This window comes from Canis lupus, chromosome 35 (genome assembly GCF_003254725.2).
Source record: "Canis lupus dingo isolate Sandy chromosome 35, ASM325472v2, whole genome shotgun sequence".
Taxonomy (NCBI): domain Eukaryota; kingdom Metazoa; phylum Chordata; class Mammalia; order Carnivora; family Canidae; genus Canis; species Canis lupus.
The window spans coordinates 10723871-10747139 of NC_064277.1; the positions used below are offsets into that span (position 1 = coordinate 10723871).

Genomic DNA, 23269 nt, shown 5'->3' on the forward strand with positions numbered 1-23269 from the left:
CCATATGATGGACTATTACTCAAAAATAAAAACGAATTAACAACTGATATATACAACATGAAATTATCTCCAAATGAAAGAAGCCTGACAAAAAAACAGGAGTACATGTTATATGATTCCATTCATATAAAATACTAGAAAATCCAAACTAATTCATAGAGACAAAGTAGATAAGTGGTTGCCCACATATATGGGTGCATTAACTTTTCATTTATTTTTGTTTTTGTTTTTCATTATGGCAAGAACACTTAACATGAGTTCTATCATCTTAACACATTTTTAAGTGCCAAACATGGTATTGTCAACTGTAGGCACAATGTTAAACAATGGATCTCTAAAACTTACTCATCTTGCATCTTGCAAATGTTGAACAACAACTTTATACATGTTGAACAACTCTATATTTCTCTCTCCAGCCTCTTTTACTCACCTTTCCATTTCCAATGTTTGACTATTTTAGATCTCTCCTATAAGTAGAATCATGCTGTATTTGGCATTGATGGATATTTAAATGGTTTCCATAATTTGGCTATTGTAAAAATGCTTCTTTTGGATATATACCCAGAAGTGAAGTGGGATGCTGCATAATTTGATAGTTCTACTTTTTAATTTCTTTTTGAGCAATTTTTTTCCATGGTGGCTATACCATTTGATATTTCTATAAACAATGTGTAAGCGTGCTAATTTCTCCACATTTTCACCAACACTTGTTATCTTTGGGGGCTTTTAAAAAATACTGTCCTACCATATAGTAATAAGTGAATGTCCAAAGTATCTAAGGAACTCCTACAACTCAACAGCCAAAAAATCAGCCAGATTTTAAAAACCAAGTGAAGGACTTGAATAGACATTTCTCCGAAGACCTACAGGTATATGAAAAATTGCTCAATATTCACGAATTAGTGGGAATACCTTTCTTGTTAAGCTCTCCCTGTTGATTTTAAGGAAAAGCCAGGCAGGAAATACCACTCTGTCACATTACCACACCTAGAGAAGGTCTCAACAAAGGTTGCTTTATTTTAAATTACCAGTTGTTGTCTGGCAGAGAATCTCTGGAAATTGATTGTAAGAGAACCTTGTCGGCAGGATGGGATATTTCCCATTCACTGGGCTCCTGATCAGACAAAGGCACAGAAAGGAAAAAAAAAAAAGTTAAGGCTGGACGATGAGGGAGGGAGAAGGTAGTGTTGGTGAAGTTCTGTTCATTTGACCTGTTTTGTTTTAGGACAGATTCTGCTTCCGAGGGTGAGAGAAAACGAAAAACAAGGATATTGGTAATGAAGTTACTCTTCTTGTTTTAAGGCAGTACTTTCTAAATTATGTGTGTGTCATCTTTAAAATTTGTCACTGCTCTAGTCTTTATTATCTCTAATTAAATTGATCTTAAAGTTATTATAAGAGGAATTATTTCACTTTTAAATGAAAAATTGGTTCTTGCTTTGTTAAAAAAAGATTAAGTAAAAAGAAACGTGTTAAAGACCCTCTCATACCTGAGATTTATCCTGAATAGAACCAGAAGCGTTAATGAGTTGAAAAGAAATTACTTACTCTGAGACAATGATATGTTTTTTTTTTTCATTCCTATGGGCATTCTAGGTTTATAGTCAGTGCATTTTTAATGAACATTAAATGAATTTTTTAAAATTGAGATAATGGGTTTTAAATGAGTTACGGTTCCTTCTGGCTTGCTTTTAGCAATGGTTCTCACTCTCTGCTGCTCAGTCTTGAGTTGGAATCACATCAGGGAAGTTGATGAGACTATTGGAGGCTAGATATGTGCCGCCCTCCAAAGATTCCAACTTAATTGACCTAGGGTGATGCTCAGGCTTTTTTTTTTTTTAAGCCCCTTCTGATGATTCTAATATGCAGCCAAATTTAAGAGCCACTGCTCTAGATTTTTGTTTTGTAGATAACTTTCAATACCTTTTTACATAAATCAAAGAAACGAGCAAAACCTTGCTGCATGTTTTTTTAACTTGTGCGCATAAAATGAAGTAATGTTTGCTCTTAACATGACTTTGGGCTGAACTGTGGAACAAATCTGAGGGCTCACCGAAACTCCTCCCCCACCATAAATGTAAAATGCAAATAGGCCTCACTTATAAGGTACCCTTTAAAAATGACATTCTCTAGAAAAATGTTGAACTGCTAAACATTTTAAAGTAGGAGTAATTGGGTCTTCAACAACAAATTCATTTCAAAAGTAGATCATTCACCATGACCCACCTTAAAAGTTGTGGGTCATGCTGTCATAAACAAGGAGGGTACTGGTTTTCATCTGGATGTAGTGATGGCCTTGGGAGATGACTGTGCATTTTGCTATTCTAGGCACAGGGTGTCTCTTCCAGCTGATGCATTTCATATTTGAGAAGACTATGTGAGAGACTGTCACCACTTAATACATTTGTATTCATAAGAACCCTCCTTGCCTTAAAGTGAGAATGAGCTGTCACCAGCTGAATGGTGGAGTTTCTGTTGAGGCATTGATGATTTAGGACAGGGCCCCCTGGAGGGGCACAACAGAGTTCAAATAGAGGGTTCTTTTAATTAAAATCAAGACAAATTCCACATTGAAATTGAGCATAAACATTATTTGTCACAGCATTTGTAAAAACTAATCCCAAACCAGAAAAACTTAAAAATATATAAGTAATCAGAGTACAGTTAAACCATCAGAAGAGGTTAAATTTACCTTGGTAGTCTGGTCTTAATTTCAGAATACTTCAGGTTTATTTATTTTTTTTTTTTTTTTTTTTTTTTTTTTTTTTTAGAATACTTCAGGTTTAAATAAAAATGATCCCCTTGTTTTATTTTAACTCCTTTCAAATGTAGACAAGGTTGTCATTGCAAAAGTTATCTTTTAAATTCTTTTGTCATTTGGGTTAATATTTCAAAGGTACAGTGTTGACATGATAGTCAGGTGCATCGGCTTTTTTTTTTTTTTTAAAGATTTTATTTATTTATTCACTGAGAGGCAGAGAGAGAGAGAGAGAGAGAGAGAGAGAGGCAGAGACACAGGCAGAGGGAGAAGCAGGCTCCATGCAGGGAGCCCGATGTGGGACCTGATCCTGGGCCTCCAGGATCACACCCCGGGCTGAAGGCAGGCACTAAACCACTGAGCCATCCAGGGATCCCCTGCATCAGCTTTTGAACAAATAACTATGATCTCTTTAGTTGCAATATTTGATGAGAAAGAATTCTTCTTTTTTTAACCATCCTTTACAACAGCAACTTAGTTGAGAATTGACTAAAGATATCTGTTTCTTCTTTTTTCCTCCTCTCTCCTTACTACTGTGCCTTTTTATTATATGAGAGCCCAGGCTTCTAGAAGTTACTTCTCTTTTGTCTAACTTTGTAGTGATATGTTTAGTTGTATGTAAAGAGAGCTAAAACCTTTTTAATAGCACACATTTATAATCTGTGCTTGTAAAAGTTTAATTATAGGAAACACCTCTTCTCGGATAGTAATCAAGATTCGAGTACTAGTACCAGTGAACGATCTTGGACCAGTAACCAAAAAAAGAAATCCCTAAAACCGTATTCTAGTAGGAAAAAGACAAGAACCAGAAATAGTGTAAGACGTAAGTTTGGTACATGTCTTCTTTCAAGTCATTTTTCAGATAAATCAGGTATTTTTCAGTTATGCAATGGAAGGGAGGGTACCAAAGAAAAAATGATTATATGATCCCTCTTCCTGGGTGCAATTACATTAAAAAGGTAAAATGTACATACATAAAACAGTACCAAAGAAAGTGGAATTGACCAATAATTGTTAAATATATAGGTAATATATTTATTTATTTATTTTTAAAGATTTTATTTATTCATGAGAGATACAGAGAGAGGCAGAGACACAGGCAGAGGGAGAAGCAGGCTCCCTGTGGGGAGCCTAATGTGGGACTCAGTCCCAGGACCCCAGCATCATGACCTGAGCCAAAGGCAGATGCTCAACCACTGGGCCACCCAGGTGGTCCTCTATAGGTAATATTTAGATGTTATAGATAATATACATATATCTATATATCTATAAATATATATAGATAATAGATAAATGGAGTGGGAGTTCAGGTAAGAGAATCTAACATGAGGTGGCATCCCAAGGAAAAGCTTCAAGGAGGAGCCAGGTGGGATTTGAGCTAATCTCTGGGAAAGAATAGTACTCAAAAAGATGTGCAGAAGGGGAAGCATTCTAAATTAGATAAAGCTCCAAGGACAAGTTGACATGAGGAGAGGATCAGAGCAGAGTCTGAAGCAGAGAATTCACACTGAGGGCGGAGGCTCAGGAGCAAGGTGGAGAATTAGAAAGGGATCCTAAGAGCTAGACAGTTGAGCAAGCTTCAGGACTTGGAAATTGCTTCCAGCACGGACATGTATAATTGGGGGAGGGAGAAATGAGTCTTTGCACTTCTCAGAAGCAAACTTATCCATAATATACTTCTTTTTTTTTTTTTTTTTTAGTTTTGCTATTTACCCCTCCCAGCAGTGGCAGTGAGCATGAGAAAGACCATGTAAGTAAATTATATCCGGGTGTCCTCTATGGCTTTAAAATGAAACAGGTCAATCTGCTTAGTGTTAAATTTCATTTACTTCTCAAAAAAAACTCCTCCAAGGATTATGAGGATAGCAAACCAGTGGTTTGCTGGTACATAAATCACTGTCAATAGAAACTGCAAGGATTTGTAAACATTTAGTATGCATCTTAGCTGAAGACTTCGGATCTTTCTTCACTGTTCCCAAAGTTGTTGCAAGAGGTTTATTATGAATGATGCTCACATCTGGGCTACGTTCCTGTAAATATATGCTCTTTGAATTTACATCTTAAAATAAACTTCTTGGTTTAATTCGTCTCTCAGTTTTTAGTTTGCTGACATGTTATTTCTAAAGCTTTTTAATGATTTAAACATTTAAATCTTTATTTTGTAAGTGGTTGAAATGACTTCGGGCTTATATAAATATTGAATAAATCCTCAAAGTTTCTTAATTCACTTTGGTTATCCTTGTTTTTTTTTTTTTTAATTTTTATTTATTTATGATAGTCACACACAGAGAGAGAGAGAGAGGCAGAGACACAGGGAGAGGGAGAAGCAGGCTCCATGCACCAGGAGCCCGACGTGGGATTCGATCCCAGGTATCCAGGATCGCGCCCTGGGCCAAAGGCAGGCGCCAAACCGCTGCGCCACCCAGGGATCCCTTATCCTTGTTTTTGAGTTAAAAATAGGAACACGGGTGTTGTCCAGATGAATTCAAAGCCAGATTTTCCTCTAATAGCTGAATCACCCCTCTCAGCAGTTGATTTTTGTCCCTTGTCAAGTGAGATATATAAAGACTTACAGATAGAGTGCCAGGTATATGAGTTTTCTAAGGGGGTGGCTGCTGGAATTTGGAGGGCATCACCCTACTCACCCATGCAGAAATATAGTGTGGTTAGTACTCTAATCCCAGTTTTCTGCCCCTACCTCTGCCCTCTTCTATTCCCTGCCCTCTGCGAATCTAAGGGGCTGTCATGTTCCATACCAACAAAGATAGTTATAGTTTAAACCTGTGAGCCAGAACAAGGACTTAACTATTTGTCGAAGAGTTCAAACTGATTTATCAGTTAGAAATAGATCAGAAGAAAATTTTAAATACAGCTTTTGCTTCAAGGAAACACTAAAGGAACATCAAAACTTTGAGAATCCATGCATTTAAGCTGTGCAACTGGCAGGGAGTCTGTTGATGTTTCAGTGAGAACAGTGCTGACTTTGTACAAATATTAGCCTTCAAAATCCACTCCTCTGTGTTGGAATATAAGAGAATAATTTATCGGGCAAAAGTCAGCAAACTTGGGATCCCTGGGTGGCGCAGCGGTTTGGCGCCTGCCTTTGGCCCAGGGCACGATCCTGGAGACCCGGGATCAAATCCCACGTCGGGCTCCTGGTGCATGGAGCCTGCTTCTCCCTCTGCCTATGTCTCTGCCTCTCTCTCTCTCTCTCTCTCTCTCTCTGTGACTATAATAAAAAAAAAAAGTCAGCAAACTTGTTCTGTAAAGGATCAGATAGTAAATACTGTAAACATTTTAGACACAGAAGATCATAAATATTTTCTGCAGTGACTATTCAACTCTTTCATTGTAGCATGAAAGCAGCCATGGACTAAGTGAATGAGTGTGTTGCATTCCAATAAAACTTTATTAGAAGTCCAGTGAACTGTAGTTTGTGAATTCCTGATTTAGAGCAGTGGTTCTCAAACTGTAGTGATCATCAGAATGACTGACATGGTTTGTTTAAATGCAGACTGCTAGGTTCTGTCCTCATAGTTTCTGACTAAGTAAGAGACGGCTTTGGAATTTGCATTTCTGTCAAGTTCCTGGGCGTCGCTGATGCTCTCTTCTGGTATGGGGGCCCTACTTTGAGGACTTTGATTTCGAGTTATTTTTGAGTTAGAATTGTGAATTGATTGATTCATAATTGAATTAATTGAACCGAATTAATGTGCTTCCAACTTTGGGGTCATGGTCTTAGTGTTTATTTTCAAATGGAGCAAATCCAGTACTTAAACTGCTTGAAAGGATATTAGAAATATACTGGAAGTTTTTGAAAGCTATTTTGAATGGTTATGGATATTAACACTCTTTTATAAATACTATATTTTATTTATTATATATATATTTTATTGAAGTTCGATTTGCCAACATATAGATAAAATACTATATTTTAGGTAAAACCTCTAACACCATTATGGAAAGATACCTCCAAGCAGAGTAACTCCATGCCTCCAGAAGTTTCTGGAGATTCTCCTGAAGATTCTGTTCAGAAAACAGGTGCGTGATTTTCTGTTGATTTACATAGAAAAAAAATTTTAGGAACAGTCATTGGGACTAAACAAGAGTTTTTTCTTTTAATATCTGTTGAAGAAAGTATAAATATATGATCTTTCCTTTAATGTCCTCATTAACAAAATATAGAGGACATTGTGTTTTAACTTTGCTTTTAACATTGGAGATTAGCTCGTGTTCCTTCCACTTTTAAAGAAGCAAGAACACTCAAATGATGACTTATAGCAGGGATTGGTAAACTATTGCTGTATCAGATGGTATTTTTTTGCTTTTTTCACCTCTATAGTTTCTGTTTCAACTATTCAGCTCTGCAACCTCAGTCCCAGCCCAGATGTAAACCAGTGCACATGCCTGCATTTCCATTAAAACTTTATTTGCAAAACCAAGTGGTAGACTGGTTTTGCCTGGAGGGGCCAGATTTTGCCAACCCTTGTCCTGTTAGGTGTGTATCTTAACCTCCATCGCATTTTATTGAAACTATTCACGTCTTTTGTAAGGCTAAGGATTTTGGTGTGTTCACCTTTATCATTCTGCAGCTGTGCACATTGCCAGGCACGTGGTAGCAGTCAGTAAGCAGGTGACGGACCACTTCTTAGCGTGGCTGCCACTGGAAGAAAAGGAGTAAGGAAAAGAGAAAATGTGGCAGTAGACAGCAAGAGGTAGAACTATGAGAGAGAAGAAGGAAGGGTCACAAGCTTAAGGTGGTAGGAACCTTGTCCGTATGTTGGGAGCCAACTGGGAAGCTATGAAAAGTGCTGATTTAGTTGAGGCTCTTCATTTTACCTACAGATCTACAAACCTAGTAACCACACATGCCCTGAAAGATACAAAGGGACTTTTTTTTTTTTTTTTTAGTATCTTTTTTTTGATGGTAAGATTTAACATAGAGAGTGATAGAACATTATTATCTGAAATTGCTTCTTCGCATGTTTATTCTCTGGAATCTGTTCTAACGCCTAGAACTTCAAAGTCCCCACCCACTGAGCGATCTGTCTTCCTTGGAACACTCAGAAGTTGAAGAAAATGTATCTAAGGTACTATTTAATTGTTGGTTATTCATCTGGTTTTTCCAGAGCTAATATCCTATTTGTATGATGTGCTTTATTCCTTCTTTTGGGTTGATGTAGCACTTTTTGTGTCTTATTGTAACATACCTTTATGGCCTTTTTTTTTTTTAGACTGTAGACCAAGAGTCATTGATGAAGAGTACTAGCTTCAAACACAAACTGCAAAACTTGGAAGACGGAGGTGAGGAAATACTAAACTCTGCAGAAGAAAGCAAATAATAATTTGATTTTGGTAGGCTGGACTGTTACTCCAATTGCAGCAGATAAAAATCACTTTACATAGGGACACCAGGCATTGGAGAGAGCAGTACAATCTGCTTACCATCTCTAAAAGTGTGTCAAGGTCAAGGGGAGGGACAGGGGGCTCACTCAGGAACAACAAGGGTCTTGTTTCAAGAAGCATGTAGTCTGGGACTGGCTGCCTCCTCTCTGGCCTCAAAGGAGGGCTCAGTGGGGGCCCTTTCCTAAAGATCTGGCCCAGAGGCTCTTTCCATCCCTGAGTGAGTAGGTCACTTGCAGTTGATAAAGCAATGTTCTAAAAAAATGGCGTGGCCAAGTATGGAAACTTCCCAGTTTGTTTTCTCATGGTAACCACAGTAAGATTTTCCAACAGTTCACAGGTTTGTGAATTAGTGTTAGCACCTAGCTACTCTTTAGGATGTTCCCGAACCGTTGGTTTTCTCTTTACATTTTAAGTGAAATATCAGGAAGATTGAAATAGCTCTACATTAAGGAAATAAACAGATGTTGGCAAGGATGCAGAGAAAGGGAAACCCTCTTACACTGTTGGTGGGAATGCAACAATTGATAGAACAATCAGACTGAAAAAAATGAACATAAAATATTTGATGAACCTGATTTTAAGTGACCTAATGGACATACCTTTATATAGATGTTACAGTGATCATGAATTATACTTTTTGACCATAAGCTACCTCTAAAAAATTGACCTCTACTGGGTCAGAGTACATGTCAAAACTTCAAAGGTTTATGTGATACAGACTATGTTCTCTAGCCACAATGCAATCAATCTAGAAAATAGTAACAGAATCATAGCTTTAAAAAATCCCTTACTATTGAGAATTAAGAAATATACTTCTGAGTAATCTTTGGGCCAAAAAAGTACAAGCAAAAAATAGAAAATATTTTAAATTGAAAATATATATTATACCACGTGGCACTTACCTCTAGTGGTACTCAGAAATGTACCACAGTAAATATATATGATATAGGAAATATTACGTGAGAATATCTTTGACTTTTGGTAGCGAAGAATTTCTCAAGATCAAAAAGTGCTAGCCACAGAGAAAAGATGAATAAATTAGAATTTATTAAAATTAAAAACTTTATTTAAAAATCAGCCATAAAGACATACACTGAGAGCATCATACAAAGAGAGGTACAAACCATACAGTGGAAGAAGACATTTACAAGACCTATAACCAAGTCCTGGATATATGAAGAGTTCCTAGGAACTGATGTAAAAAGAATCCTCCAGACAAATGGGAAAGATGTTTTAGATACTACACAAAAGAGGAGATTCAAATGGCTAACATGTAAAAATGATTCTTAACCTTAATCAGGGATATTCAAATTAAAACTTCAACGTCTACACACACACACACACACACACACACACACACACACACACAGAAATTTTAAAATCCCGAGTGTTTGAGAATGTGAAGCAACAGGACTCTTACATACAGCTAATGGGAAAGTAAATTGATACAACCGGTTTGGAAAAACAATTTGGCACATCTAAAACTGTTAAAGATACATAAACTCTGTAGCCTAGCAATTCTGTTCTTAAGAATATATCTAGGGAACACTTTTCACATATGGACAGGGAAATGTAAATCATTCTGCATAGTGGCATTATTTATAACATCCCAAACTGCAAACAATCCAAATTTCCCACAGCCTTAGAACAGATAAAATATGGTCCATTCATATAACTGAATATGCTGTGATTAAAATAAATCTATTTCACCTACATCCCTCAGCATAAATAGATTTTACAAATGATTCTGAACAGAAGCAGGCCACACAAAATTTACACGGTATGATGTCACTTGTTTGCATTATACACTGAAATAAAACTGAAATGCATATTATTTAGGGCTGCAAACAAAGAATGAATTGTAAAGAAAAGCAACAGCTGCAGTGAAATGAGGGGGCACCTGCACCCCAATGTCCATAGCAGCAATTTCCACAATAGTCAAACTGTGGGAGGAGCCAAGATGTCCTTCAACAGATGAATGGATTAAGAGGATGTGGTCTGTATATACGATGGAATATTACCCAGCCATCAGAAAAGACGAATATCCACCATATACATCGATGTGGCTGGAACTGGAGGGTATTATGCTGAGTGAAATAAGTCAGCTGGAGAAAGACATTTATCATATGGTTTCACTCATACGCAGAATATAAAAAACAGCACAGAGGACCATAAAGGAAGAAGGGGAAACTGAATGGGGAAAAGTTAGAGAGGGAGACCAAGCATAGAGACTCTTAGTCATAGGCAACAAACTGAGGGTTGCTGAAGGGAGGTGGGGGGACGGGTAACGGGGTGGCAGGCATTATGGGAGGGCACGTGATGTGATGAGCACTGGGTGTTATATGCAACTGATGAATTATTGAAAACTACATCTGAAACTAAGGATGTACTATATTTTGGCTAGTTGAATTTAAATTAAAAAACCAAATATCTTCTCTCATTCAGAAAGTTGCCTTACATTACATTGATGGTTTCTTGTGCTGTACAAATGCTTTTTATTTTGGTATCGTCTCACTAGCTTATTTTTTGCTTTCATTTCCCTTGCATCAGGAAAAATATTTAGAAAAAATGTTAAAAAAAAGAAAAAGAAAGAAAGAAAAGAAAAAAAATGTTGTTTTGGCCAGTGTCAGACACATTACTGCCTGGGCTCTTTTCTAGGAATTTTATGGTTTCAGGTCTCACATTAGGTCTTTGAATTTATACATTTTGAATTTATTTTTGTGTATGGTGAAAGAAAGTGGTCTAATTTCATTCTTCTGCATATAGCTGTCCTTTTTTCCCCAAACACCATTTGTTTAAGAGACTTTTTCCCATTGGATTTTCTTTCCTGCTATGTTGAAGATTAATTGACCTTATAATTATGGGTTTATTTTTGGGTTTTCTGTTCCATTGATATGTAGTATCCATTTTTATACCAGTCCCAAACCATACAGATCACTCGGCCTTATGATATAACTTGACGTCTGGAATTGTGATACCTCCAGCTTTGCTCTTCTTATTCAAAATTGCTTTGGTTATTTGCTATCTTTTCTAGTTTCATACAAATTTTAGGGTGGTTTGTTCTAGTTCTGTGAAAAATACTGCTAGGATATTAATAAGGACTTCACTAAATGTGAAGATTGCTTTGGGTTGTATAGACATTTTAATAATATTCCTATCCTTGAGCAGGGGATGTTATCCCATTTCTTTGTGTTGTTTTCAGTTTCCTTCATCAGTGTTTAATAATTTTCAGACTATAGATTTCTCACTGCTTTGGTTAGGCTTATTCCTAGGTATCTTATTATTTTTGGTGCAATTGTAAGTGAGATTGTTTTTTTTTTTAATTTCTTTTTCTGCTGCTTCATTATTAGTGTGTAGAAATGCAATGGACTTCCTTCCATTCAATGATTTTTGTATCCCGAGATCTTACTGAATTTATTTATCAGTTCTAGTAGTTTTTATGGTGGCATCTTTAGGGTTTTCTGTATAAATAGTATCATGTCATCTGCAAACAGTGAGAGTATTTTTCTTCCTTATCAATTTGGATGTTTTTTATTCCTTTTACTTGTCGGATTGCTGTGTCCAGGACTTCTAGTACTAGGTTGAGAAAAATGGTGAGAATGGATATTCTTGCATTGGTCCTGACCTTAGGGGAAAAGCTCTGTTTTTTCCCTATTGAATTTGATGTTAGCTGGGGGTTTTTCACATAAGGCCTTCATTAATTGAGGTAGGTTCTATACAAATCTACTTTGTTGAGGGATTTTATCATGAAAATGATAAAATTTTATCATGAAAAGCACTTTGCCAAATGCTTCTTCATCAATTTATTTTTTTCTCTTTTTTTCTTCATCAATTTAAATGATCATACTTTTTTTTATTCTTGCTCTTACTACTGTGTTGTATCAAGTTGGTTGATTTGCAAATATTGAACCACCCTTGTATCTTGGAAATAAAGCCTGATCATGGTGAATGATTTTTTTAAATGTATTATTGGATTTGGTTTGCTAATATTTTATTGAGAATTTTTGCATCTATGTTCATCAGAGACACTGGCCTGTAGTTCTCTCTTTTTAAGTGTCTTTATCTTGTTTTAGTATCATGGTAATGCTTGCCTCATAGAATGAGTTTGTAAGGTTTTCTTTCCTAATTTTTGGTATAGTTTCAGAAGAGTAGATATTAACTCTTCTTTAAATGTTTGGTAAAATTTACCTGTGAAGTTATCTGGTCCTGGACTTTTGTTTGTTTGGAGTTTTTTTTTACTATTGATTCAATCTCATTGCTGGTAATCAGTATGTTCCACTTTTCTAGTTCTTCCTGATTCCATTTTAGGAAGTTAATATATTTCTAGGAATTTATCTATTTCTTCTAGATTGTCCAGTTTGTTAGCATATAATTTTTCATAATATTCTCTTATCCTTGTATTTCTGTGGGATCAGTTATTTTTCCTCTTTTTGATTTTGTTTGAATCCTCTCCCTCTCTCCCCATGCAAAGTCTGGCTAGAAATTTATCAATTTTGTTGATCTTTTCAAAGAGCCGGCTCCTGGTTTCATTGATCTGTTCAATTTTTTTTTATTAGTTTCCATTTTGTGTATTTTTGCTCTAATCTTTATTATTTCCTTCCTTCTACTGATTTGGGTTGTGTTTGTTCTTTCTCTAACTCCCTTAGGTATAAAGTAAGAATGTTTATTTTACATTTTTCGTCCTGAGATAGCCCTGTATTGCTATAAACTTCCCACAGAGAGCCACTTTTGCTGCATCCCAAAGGTTTCGTACCATGGTTTTCATTTTCATTTGTCTCCATGTATTTTTTGATTTGCTCTTTGATTTCTTGTTTGATCCATTCATTACTTAGTAGCATGTTATTTAACCTCCACATATTTGTGCTCTTGCAGATTTTTTTCTAAGATTTATTTTTAGAGAGCACAAGTGGGGGGAGGGGCAGAGGGAGAGAAGAGAGAGAGAATCTCAAGCAGACTCCCCACTAAGTGTGAAGCCCAACATGGGGCCCTATCCCACAACCAAGAGATCCTGACCTGAGCTGAAATCAAGAGTTGGACATGTGGTGCCTGGGTGACTCAGTTGGTTAAGCTTCTGCCTTCAGCTCAGGTCATGATCCCAGGTCCTATGATCGAGCTCCACATCAGGCTCCCTGCTCAATGGGGAGTCTGCTTCTCCCTTTCCTTCTGCTCCTTTCCCTGCTCATGTTCTGTCTCTCAAATGAATAAATAAAATCCTAAAACAAAACAAAACAAAAAAAAAGAGTTGGACACTTAACTGACTGAGCCACCCAGGTGCTTCTTGCAGATTTTTTCTTATAGTTGGTCTTTAGTTTCATAGCACTGTGTCCAGAAAAGATGTATAGTATGACTTGGATCTTTTTAAATTTATTGAGTTATTTTGTGGCCTAATAGGTGATCAGTTCCAAAGAATGTTCCATGGGCACTTAATTTTTTTTAAGATTTTATTTATTTATTCATGAGAGACACAGAGAGGCAGAGACACAGGAAGAGGGAGAAGCAGACTCCATGCAGGGAGCCTGACATGGGACTTGATCCCAGGTCTCCAGGATCAGGCCCTGGGCCGAAGGCGGCGCTAAACCGCTGGGCCACCTGGGCTGCCCATCCATGAGCACTTGAAAAAGAATATGTATTCTGCTGTTTTAGGATAAAATGTTCTGAATATATCTATTAAATTTAGCTGGTCCTATGTGTCATTCAAAACCATTGTTTCCTTTTGATTTCTGTTTGGATGATCTGTCCATTAATGTAAATGGGGTGTTAAATTCCCTTGCTGTAATTAATTGTATTACTATCAGTTCCTTTATGTTTGTTATTAACTGCTTTAAGTATTTGGGTACTCCCACGTTGAGTGCATAAATATTTACAGTTGTTATGTCTTCTTATTGGATTGTCCCCTTTATATAGTATTCTTGTTTTTCTCTCGTTACAATCTTTATTTTAAGGTCTATTTTGTCCAGTATAGGTGGTGCTATTCAGTTTTCTCATCGTTTATGGAAGAGACTCTATCCACTAAGTATTCTTGGCTCCCTTTGTCAAATATTAGTTGACTGAATATACAAGAGTTTGTTTCTGAGCCCTTGATTCTGCTCTATTGGTTTATGTGATTATTTTCTTGCCAATACTATACAGTTTTTTAAAAAGATTGTGTAGAGAGAGCATGCACATGTGTGAGTGGGTGAGAGGCTGAGGAAGTGGGAGAAGAAAAGCAGACTCCTTGCTCAGTATGGAGCTAGAGGCAGGGCTGGATCTCATGACCCTGAGATCATGACATGAATCAAAATCAAGAGTCGGAGGCTTTACTGACAGAGCCACCTAGGTGCCACTACCATACAGTTTTGTTTTTTTTTTTTCATACAGTTTTTTAAAAACTTTTTATTAGGGGCACTGGGTGGTATAGTCAGTTGGTATCTGACTCCTGGTTTTGGTTCAGGTTGTCATCTCAGTGTTATTAAATGGAGCCCTGCCTCCTGCTCAGTGTGGCATCTACTTGGGACTCTCTCTCTCCTTTTCCCTATGCCCTTCCCCCTTCTCTCTCTAAAAATAAATCTTTTTAAAAGTCCTTTTTATTATTTTTTAAATTCCAGTATAGTTAACACACAGTGTTATATCAATTTCAAGTGTGCAATATAGTGATTCAACAGTTCCATACGTCATCCAGTGCTCATCATGTAAGTGCCCTCCTTAGTCCCCATCACCTATTTTACCCATCCCCTCATCCATCCATAAGTTTATTCTCTAGAGTTAAGAGTCTGTTTCTTGGTTTGCCTCTCTTTTCCCCCCTTTGCTCATTTGTTTTATTTCTTAAATTCCACATGAGTCCAATCATATGGTATTTGTCTGTCTCTGATAGACTTATTTCATTTAGCATTGTGTTCTCTAGATCCATCTCTGTTAGAAATAGCAAGATTTCATTCTCTTTTATGGACTGAATAATATTCCATTGCATAATACCATACTGCTTTGATTATTATAGCATTGTAGTATGGGTTGAAATCTAGATATGTGATGTCTCCAGCTTTGTTCTTCTCTCAGAATTTCTTCTGCTATTCTAGGTCTTTTGGGATCCATAATGCTTTTGGAATTTATTTTATAGGTATTGTATTGAGTCCATAGATGGCTTTGGGTAGCATGCATATCTTAATACTCATCCTTCTGATCCATAAACATGAGATATCTTTCCAGTTATTTGTGTATTCAGTTTCTTTCATCAGTGTCTTACAGTTTTTAATGTATAGATATTTCAACTTGTTGGTTAATTTTATTCCTAAGTATATTATTGGTTTTGATGCTATTGCAATTTTCTCTATATAAAATCATATAGCCTACAAAGAGACAATTTTATTTCTCCTTTCCAATTTGGATAACCTCTTTTTTTTTTCTTATTTAATTGCTCTGGCTAGAATTCCTAGTACTATCTTAAATAGGAGTAGTAGGAGTGGGCACCCTTGTCTTGCTCCTGATATTAGAGAAAAACTAAATTTTCACCATTGAGTATGACATTAGCTGTGGGCCTGTCATATCTGGTCTTCATTATATTGAGGTACATTCCCTCTATTCTCAATTTGCTGAGCTTTTTTTTTTTCATGAAAAGATGTTGAATTTTGTTAAATGTGGGGTTTTTTGCATTTATTGAAATGATCATATGATTTTAATCTTTCATTCTATTAATGCGGTTTATCACATTTATTGATTTGTGGGTGTTGAGCCCTCCTTGCTTCCCAGGGATAAATCCCACTTGATTGTGGTGTATGATCCTTTTAATGTGCTGTTGGATTCTGTTTGCTAGTCTTTTGTTGAGAAATTTTGCATCTATATTTATCAGGTATATTGGCTTGTAGTTTTTTTGTTTGTTTGTTTTTGTAGTATCTGGTTTGGTATCAGAGTAATAATGGCCTCATCAAATGATTTGAGAATATTTACTTTTATTCAGTTTTTGGATGTTTGAGAAGGATTGGTGTAAATTCTTTAAATTCTTGGTAGAATTCACTGATTTGATTTCCTCATTACTAGTCTATCAAATTTTCTATTCATGATTCAGTCTTAGTAGGTTGTATGTTTCTAAGAATTTGTCCATTTCTTCTAAGTATCCAGTTTTTTTGGTGTATAACTATTCACAGTAGCCACCTATAATCCTTTATATTTCTGTGGTATCAGTTGTAATGTCTCTTATTTCTTATTTTGAGTCTTTTTTTTCCCTTAGTCTAGCTAAAAGTTTGTCAACTTTATCTTTTTCCAAAAACAAACAAACAAACAAACAAACAAACAAAAACAGTTCTTAGTTTCATTGATTTTTTTTTTCTGGTCTCTATTTTATTTATTTCTGATCTGATCTTTCTTTCCTTCTGCAAATAAGGCTTAGTTTGGTCTTCTTTTTCTAGTTTTAAGATGTAAGGTTAGGTGGTTTATTTGGATTTTTTTCCCTTAATGTAGGCATTTATAGCTAGAAATTTCTCTCAGTACTTAGTTTTACTGAGCTCCAGTTTTTGTAGATTGTTTCTGTTTTCCTTTGTGTCAACATATTTTTTGATTTTCCTTTTGATTTCCTTTTTGACACAAATGTTCAGGAATGTGCTGCTTAATCTCCACATATTTGTGAACTTTCCAGTTTCTTCCTGGTATTTCTATTTTCAGATCATATTTTGTATTATTTCAATCTTCTTAAATTTCCTGGGACTTGTTTTGTGACCCAACATGTGGTGTATCCTAGAAAATATTCCACATGTACTTAAAAAGAATTGCTATTCTGCTGTTGAATCTGTATGTGTCTGTTAGGTCTATTTGGTGTAAAGTAAAATCAAGTCCAGTGTTTTCTTATTGATTTTCTGTCTGTATAATTTATCCATTGTTGAAAGTGTGGTATCAAGGTCTACTACTATTAATTCATAGTATGTTTATCCCTTCCCATGGGTTAGTATTTCCTTAATATATTTATCTGACATTGGATACATTTATATTTACTGTTTCTATATCCTCTTGATGAATTGATCCCTTTATCATTATCCAGTGATTGTCTTAGTCTCTTATTACTACTTTTGACTTAAAGTCTATTTTGTCTGATGTAAGTATAAGCTATCTCTGTTTTCTTTTAGTTTCTATTTGATGGAATATTTTTTCCTTCTCTTTGAGCACATCCTTTTTCTTTTCTTAAAGATTTTATTTACTTATTCATGAGAGACAGAGAGAAAGACAGAGACATAGAGGGAGAAGCAGGCTCCTTAAAGGAAGCCTGATGCGGGACTTGATCCTGGACTAGTATCACACCCTGAGCCAAAGGCAGACGCTCAACCGCTGAGCCACCCAGGTGTCCCTAGCCTATGCACATCCTTAAAGTGAACTAAATCTCTTGTGGGTAGCATATAATTAGGTCTTTTTTTTTAATCCACTCAGCTACTTTATTCCTTTTGATTGAAGAATTCAATCCTCTTGCACTTAATTTAATTCAAAAAAATTTTGAGTATACTTGGCATACAATATTACATTAGTTTTAGGCATACAACTTAGTGATTTGACGAGCTTATATATTATGCTATGTTCATTGCAAGTACGGTTACCATCTGTCACCATACAGAGCTATTACAATATCGTTGACTGAATTCCTTATGCTTTGCTTTTTATTCCTGTGACTTATTTGTTCCATGATTGGAGACCTATATCTTCCATTCTTCTTTACCCATTTTGTCCAGCCCCTTCACTCTCCTCTCCTCTGGCCACCATCAATTTGTTCTCTGTATTTATAGTTCTGATTCTACTTTTTGTTTGTTCATTTTTTTTAGATCCCATTTGTAAGTGGAATAATATGGCATTTGTCTTTCTCAGTCTGACTTATTTCACTTAGCATAATACCCTCTAGGCCCATTTATGTTGTCTCAAATGGCATGATCTCATCCTTTTTTATGGCTGCATAATATATGTGTGTGTGCATGCGTGTGTGTGTGTGTATACACCACATCCTCCTTATCCATTCATCTATTGATGGACACTCAGGTTGCCTCCAAGTCTTGGCTGTTGTAAATAATGCTATAATAAACATAGGGGTGTATAGATCTTATTGAGTTAGTGTTTTCATTTTCCTTGGGTAAATCCTCCCCAGTAGTGGAATTACTGGATCATACAGCATTTTAAAAGATTTCTTTTATTTATTTGAGGAAGTGAGAGACTTTGAGCAGGGGGAGAGAGAGGAGCAGAAGGAGAAACAGACTCCCTGCTGAGTGAGGAGTCTGACATGGGGCTCAGTCCCAGGACCCTGAGATCATGACCTGAGCCAAAGTCAGATGCTTAACCGAATGAGCCACTCAGGTGCCCCTATATGGTATTTCTATTTTTAATTTTTTGAGCAACCTCCATACTGTTATCTACAGTGGCTGTACCAGTTTACATTCTCAGCAGCAGTACGTGAGGGTTCCTTTTTGCCACATTCTCACCAACACTTGTTGTTTCTTACCTTCTTAATTTTAGCCAGTCTGACAGGTGTGAGGTGATATCTCATTGCGGTTTTGATTTTCATTTCCCTGATAAGTGATGTTGAATGTCCTTTCATGTGTCTGTTGACCAATTGTGGAAAAATGTCTATTTGGGCCTTGCCCTCTTTTAATTGGTCAGTCCACTAACACTTAAAGTAGTCATTGATTGGTTAGGAATAACTAATGTCATTTTATTACTTTCTGGCTGTTTTATAGTACCTTTGTTAATCTATTCCTCTCTTTTGTGAATTGGTGATTTTTCACCATGGTATATTTTTATACCTTTTACCCTTTGTGTATCTTTTGTGTAGGTTTTGCTTTGTGACTTTTGTGTAGGTTTTGCTTGTGACTACCAAGACTACATATAATGTCTTAGATATCTAATAATCTATTTCAAAATGATGGAATTTTTGCATACAAAACTCCACCCTTTTCTTCCCCCAAATTTTATGTTTTTGTCATCACAAGTACCTCTGTTTATATTGGGCATACATTTACCAAATTATTATAGGTATAATTATTTTCAATATTTGCATCCTTTATACTAGAGTCAAGTAATTAACACACCGCCACATTACAGTATCCTGATATTAACTGTGTGCTCATTGGTGTGACTTATATTTCCTACGTTCTCATGTTACTAATTGGCACCCTTTTATTTTCCCTTGATAAACTACTTTTAGCATTTCTTATAAGGAAGGTCTTGTGATGATAAACTCCCTCAGCTTTTATTTGTTTGAGAAAGTCTTTACCTCTCCTTCATTTCTATAGTGCAACTTTTCCAGTTCAAATATTCATGGTTAGCAATTGTTTTCTCCCAGCATTTTATATATATGTGTGTGTGTGTGTGTGTATTTTTTCCATTTTTTCTCAGCCTGCAAAATTTCTGATGAGGCATCTGCTGATATATAACATAAAATAATTATATTTATAACACTTTGTGATATATGCCAAATATAAACTTACGGAGGTTCCCTTCTATGTGGGAATTTCTTTTTCTGTTGCTTTTATTTTTTATTTTAGTTCCAGTGTAGTTAACATACAGTGTTATATTAGGTTTAGGTGTACAATATAGTGATTCAACACTTCTATGTATTTCTCTGTGCTCAACAAGATTAAGTGTATGTGTAATCTCTTTGATCTGTTTCACTTACCTCCCCTCCGGTAACCATGAGTTTGTTCTCTAGAGTTAAGAGTCTGTTTCTTGGTTTGTCTTTCTTTTTTTCCTTTGCTCATTTGTTTCTTAAATTCTACATATGAGTGATATCATATGGTATTTGTCTTTCTCTGACTTATTTTGCTTAGCTTTATATTTTCTAGTTCCATCAATGTTGTTGCAAATGGCAAGATTTCATTCTTTTTATGGCTCAATATTATTCCATTGTGTATACACACCACATCTTTATCCATTCATTTATTGATGGACCGTTGGGTTGCTTCCATAATTTGGCTATTGTAAATAATGCTGCTGAACACATGGGGGTTCATGTATCCCTTTGAATTTTTTTTTTTGTATTTTTTGTATTTTTTGTTTTTTAAACACCCCGGGTAGTTCTGATTTTAACTTTTTGAGGAACCCTCATACTGTTGTCCACAGTGACTGCACCCGTTTGCATTCCCACAATAGTGCAAGAGGATTCCCTTTTCTCTACATCCCTGAACCTTCTAAGTAGAGGGCATGCTAGTAGGATGGTTAAAACTGAAGTAGGTGCAAGCTGGGGTGTCCTGGGATGCTCCATGCAGGGGGTAGTCTGGAGCCAAAGGAGGGATGGTCCTAGAGGGTTCAAGGGCACTCTGTGCAGAGGGAGGCGTTGCGGGGGTGCCCCTGGCAAATTGTCTAGAGGTGAAGTGATTCAGGCCTAAAGCGTTCTGGGATGTTTTGTGTCTTGATGAGATAGCTGGAGCCATAGTGACTGCTGGCCAGGGGTGTCGTGGTATGTGCTGCACTGGCTCCCTTTTGGTAGGATGGCTGGGGCTGGTATAGAAGTAGGTCAGCTATGGCAGCCACATTCCCTCTGTGCTATTAAGGTAGAGGATGAACATAAACCACAGTCCTCACCAGCCCCTCTGATCCAGAGTGAGTTCTAGTAGCTACCCCACTGTTTGGCAGGGTCCTAGGGCTTGATCTTTTTTATCCTAGTTGCCCTTTTAAACCACAGCCTTTATTCTTTGCCCCGGGCAGACAAATCTGCTCCCTGTTCCTTAGGACTATCCTTCCCCACTGCAGTTCACAGTGTGGGGGCTGGGGTCCCCTTCAGTACCATGTCTCCCTCTCTCTTGCTGTTCTCTATGTGGTCTCTCTCTCCTTTGCCATGCCCTCCATTCTTTAATTGCTCTATAGATGTGTGTGTCTATGAAGGAGGTGAATTCAGGGTCTTCCTATGTTGCTGTCTTGGGAACACCTTGGTTTATAATTTTCTTTCATAGGAACTTGGATATTGTGTAGCATTTATTTAATAAATATTAAATATTTATATTAATATTAATAATTATAAATAATTATAAATATTAAATATTTATTAAATAAGAGAAGGGGCAAAGCCAGATGACTTCACAGCTAGGTGTATATGTAGGGGTTAAGTGTATGGTGGGGAAGAAAGAGTGGTTTGGGTGGAGAAGGATAGAATAGAGTATGTTTTGAGATGGGGTTGTTGGCTAAGCAGTTGGAAACACAAATTTGCTGCTTAATAAAGGGAAGAGAGAAATTTGGGAGTTAACACAGTTGAAGGCATAGGACTGGTGAGGTCCTCCAGGGAGGATGGGCTTGGACGGGGTCGTGACATAGGAATGCAGAAAGAGGGATGAATTCATTCTGTATGCAGGACCTTGGCCTTTGGTGATGGAAGAGAGATGGGAGGATGGTAAGGAAAAGCAGGAGTTGGGCCTAATTCGAGGCCTCTATTGACAATGGTGGTGCCATTGATAAGTTTGGCGGGGGGCTCACATAGGAACAAGGACATGTTTGGGATAAAAGTGAACATCAATAGAAAATATTTAGTAAATGCCAAATTGAAAGAGGATCTATATTTAAAATCTCATAAACTGAGGTCTCAAAGTTTAGCTAGTGAGGAGCCAGCATGACTTCATTTATAAGGCAGCCCTCAGTACAGCACTAAAGCTCTAGTGTCGCCAGCAGGTGACGCGCCTTGCGGGGTGATCTCCTGAGCTTCCCATCTACTCAGATACCTTTTTCCCTTGCCATTTAGCCTGAGCCCTAGCAGTGTTGATGCTATATCCACTACTGTTTTGTTTGAGTCCATCTGTACTTTGCTAAGCAGATCATTCCAAATGTTACAGAGCTCATCAAAGGGATGCCCGTTCCCCTGTGTCCTCTTTCAGGCATCAGCAGACTTCGTGCTTTGATACTCGGGCTGTTCTTTGCATGCCAACTGATAAGTCCTTAGTAACCGGGAACAAGTTTTGCTTGCTACTTATCAAAGTTAGGTATTAACTGGTGGAAAGAGGACAAGATAAAATTGGGACAAGAGGAACGTGTGTGTGGTTATTGTGCTGTGCTTGCTTTCAGACCTATCAGATGGCAGCTTTGCTAAGTCAAAACAGTCAAAATTGGAAGAAGGGTCTGCTCCAGAGCCTCTCTGTTCAGTGACAGAAGAGACAGATGTAGCAGGTAACATTATGTGCCCAACCAGCTATTCAAGCAGGACTGTGATAAATCTGTAAGCACTGAATGTCCCAGCACACACTCCAAGGGGGTTACGGTTTGAAGATCAGAGGAGTTGCAGAACCCTAAAAGCTAAGCATTTTGTCCTTTCAAAGCCAAGAAAATTGTTGCACAAATTATAGATAATAGCAAACAAGCACCGTGTCCTTCTAGCATTTTGATTTTGCCTCTTCACTCCGCTTTATGACAATTTTCAGGGCCTCAGGTTCTCAAACTTCTAGATCTCTGCTTGGGTTGGTAGTTATTGACCAAGTTTTTGTAAGAAAGATCTACTCTATACCAAGGAAGGAGAATGATCCAAAGCATCTGCATATGTGGGGTTGGCCTTCTGCTAAATGATGTTACTCTGTTTCAAAATGGGAAGCCCCAAGAGGTCAAATTGGGAAGCCCAGGGGTACTAGCAGTTGGTGGTTAAGAACCAGTCAGCCTGGGTTCTAATCCTGGCACTGTTGGTGTGAGCTTGCACAACTTATTTGCTCCCTCTGTTCAATAAGCACAACAATAGTGCCTACTTCACATGGTTTTGTGAGGATTAAATAAGTCAATACCTACAAATCTCTTAGAATAGTATCAGAGCCCTCATGGGCCCTCATAAAATGCTGGGCACCCAGAGGCCATGATACCAATGTTACCCCCATAGAAATGTCCTTCCCATCACGTCCTCATTAAAACCTCCTGCAACACCTCCTTCAGGCTGCTGCTTAGACATAATAGCAGGTGCTCCAATTTAAAGTTCTGGGAAAGTTAGGATGAAATGAGCACTTACCAGAGAGTGAGTTTTGATGGGAAGCAGCATGAGGTGCTCACCGTGAGGACTTGATGCTTCAGGTGGGCCTTGTAGGCCAGAGTCAGGCTCCACTGAGGCTACTACCATGGATCGTACCTGTGCCTCTGACTGACTCTCCATCCTCTGGGCAGCTGATGGCCTGAGCACATCTACTTTGAGCACCGTGTTAGCTTTAT

The 23269-nt window shown here is 37.2% G+C and overlaps 1 protein-coding gene and 1 long non-coding RNA gene across 5 annotated transcripts in view; one reads left to right on the forward strand and one right to left on the reverse strand.

Moving 5' to 3' along the window:
• SYCP2L (synaptonemal complex protein 2 like) overlaps positions 1–23269 on the forward strand; it is a 102135-nt gene that overhangs the window by 59057 nt on the left and 19809 nt on the right. For 3 of the 4 annotated variants that reach the window (XR_007408411.1, XM_025444539.3, XM_049105981.1), the window contains 7 exons: positions 1226–1274; positions 3434–3581; positions 4459–4508; positions 6697–6799; positions 7775–7848; positions 7993–8062; positions 22151–22252. Coding sequence is in view for 3 of the 4 variants with exons in the window: in XM_025444539.3 (XP_025300324.2) it covers positions 1226–1274; positions 3434–3581; positions 4459–4508; positions 6697–6799; positions 7775–7848; positions 7993–8062; positions 22151–22252 (596 nt within the window). In the remaining variant the exon portion in view is untranslated. The remainder of the gene's footprint in view (positions 1–1225; positions 1275–3433; positions 3582–4458; positions 4509–6696; positions 6800–7774; positions 7849–7992; positions 8063–22150; positions 22253–23269) is intronic. The other variant, XM_025444554.3, reaches the window with a different exon arrangement.
• LOC112658407 (uncharacterized) lies at positions 993–23238 on the reverse strand. Its single transcript, XR_003135671.3, has 5 exons — positions 23073–23238; positions 7969–8080; positions 7335–7421; positions 6729–6811; positions 993–1114 (listed from the first exon to the last, which is right to left on the reverse strand). It is a non-coding gene; the product is annotated as an uncharacterized LOC112658407 (long non-coding RNA).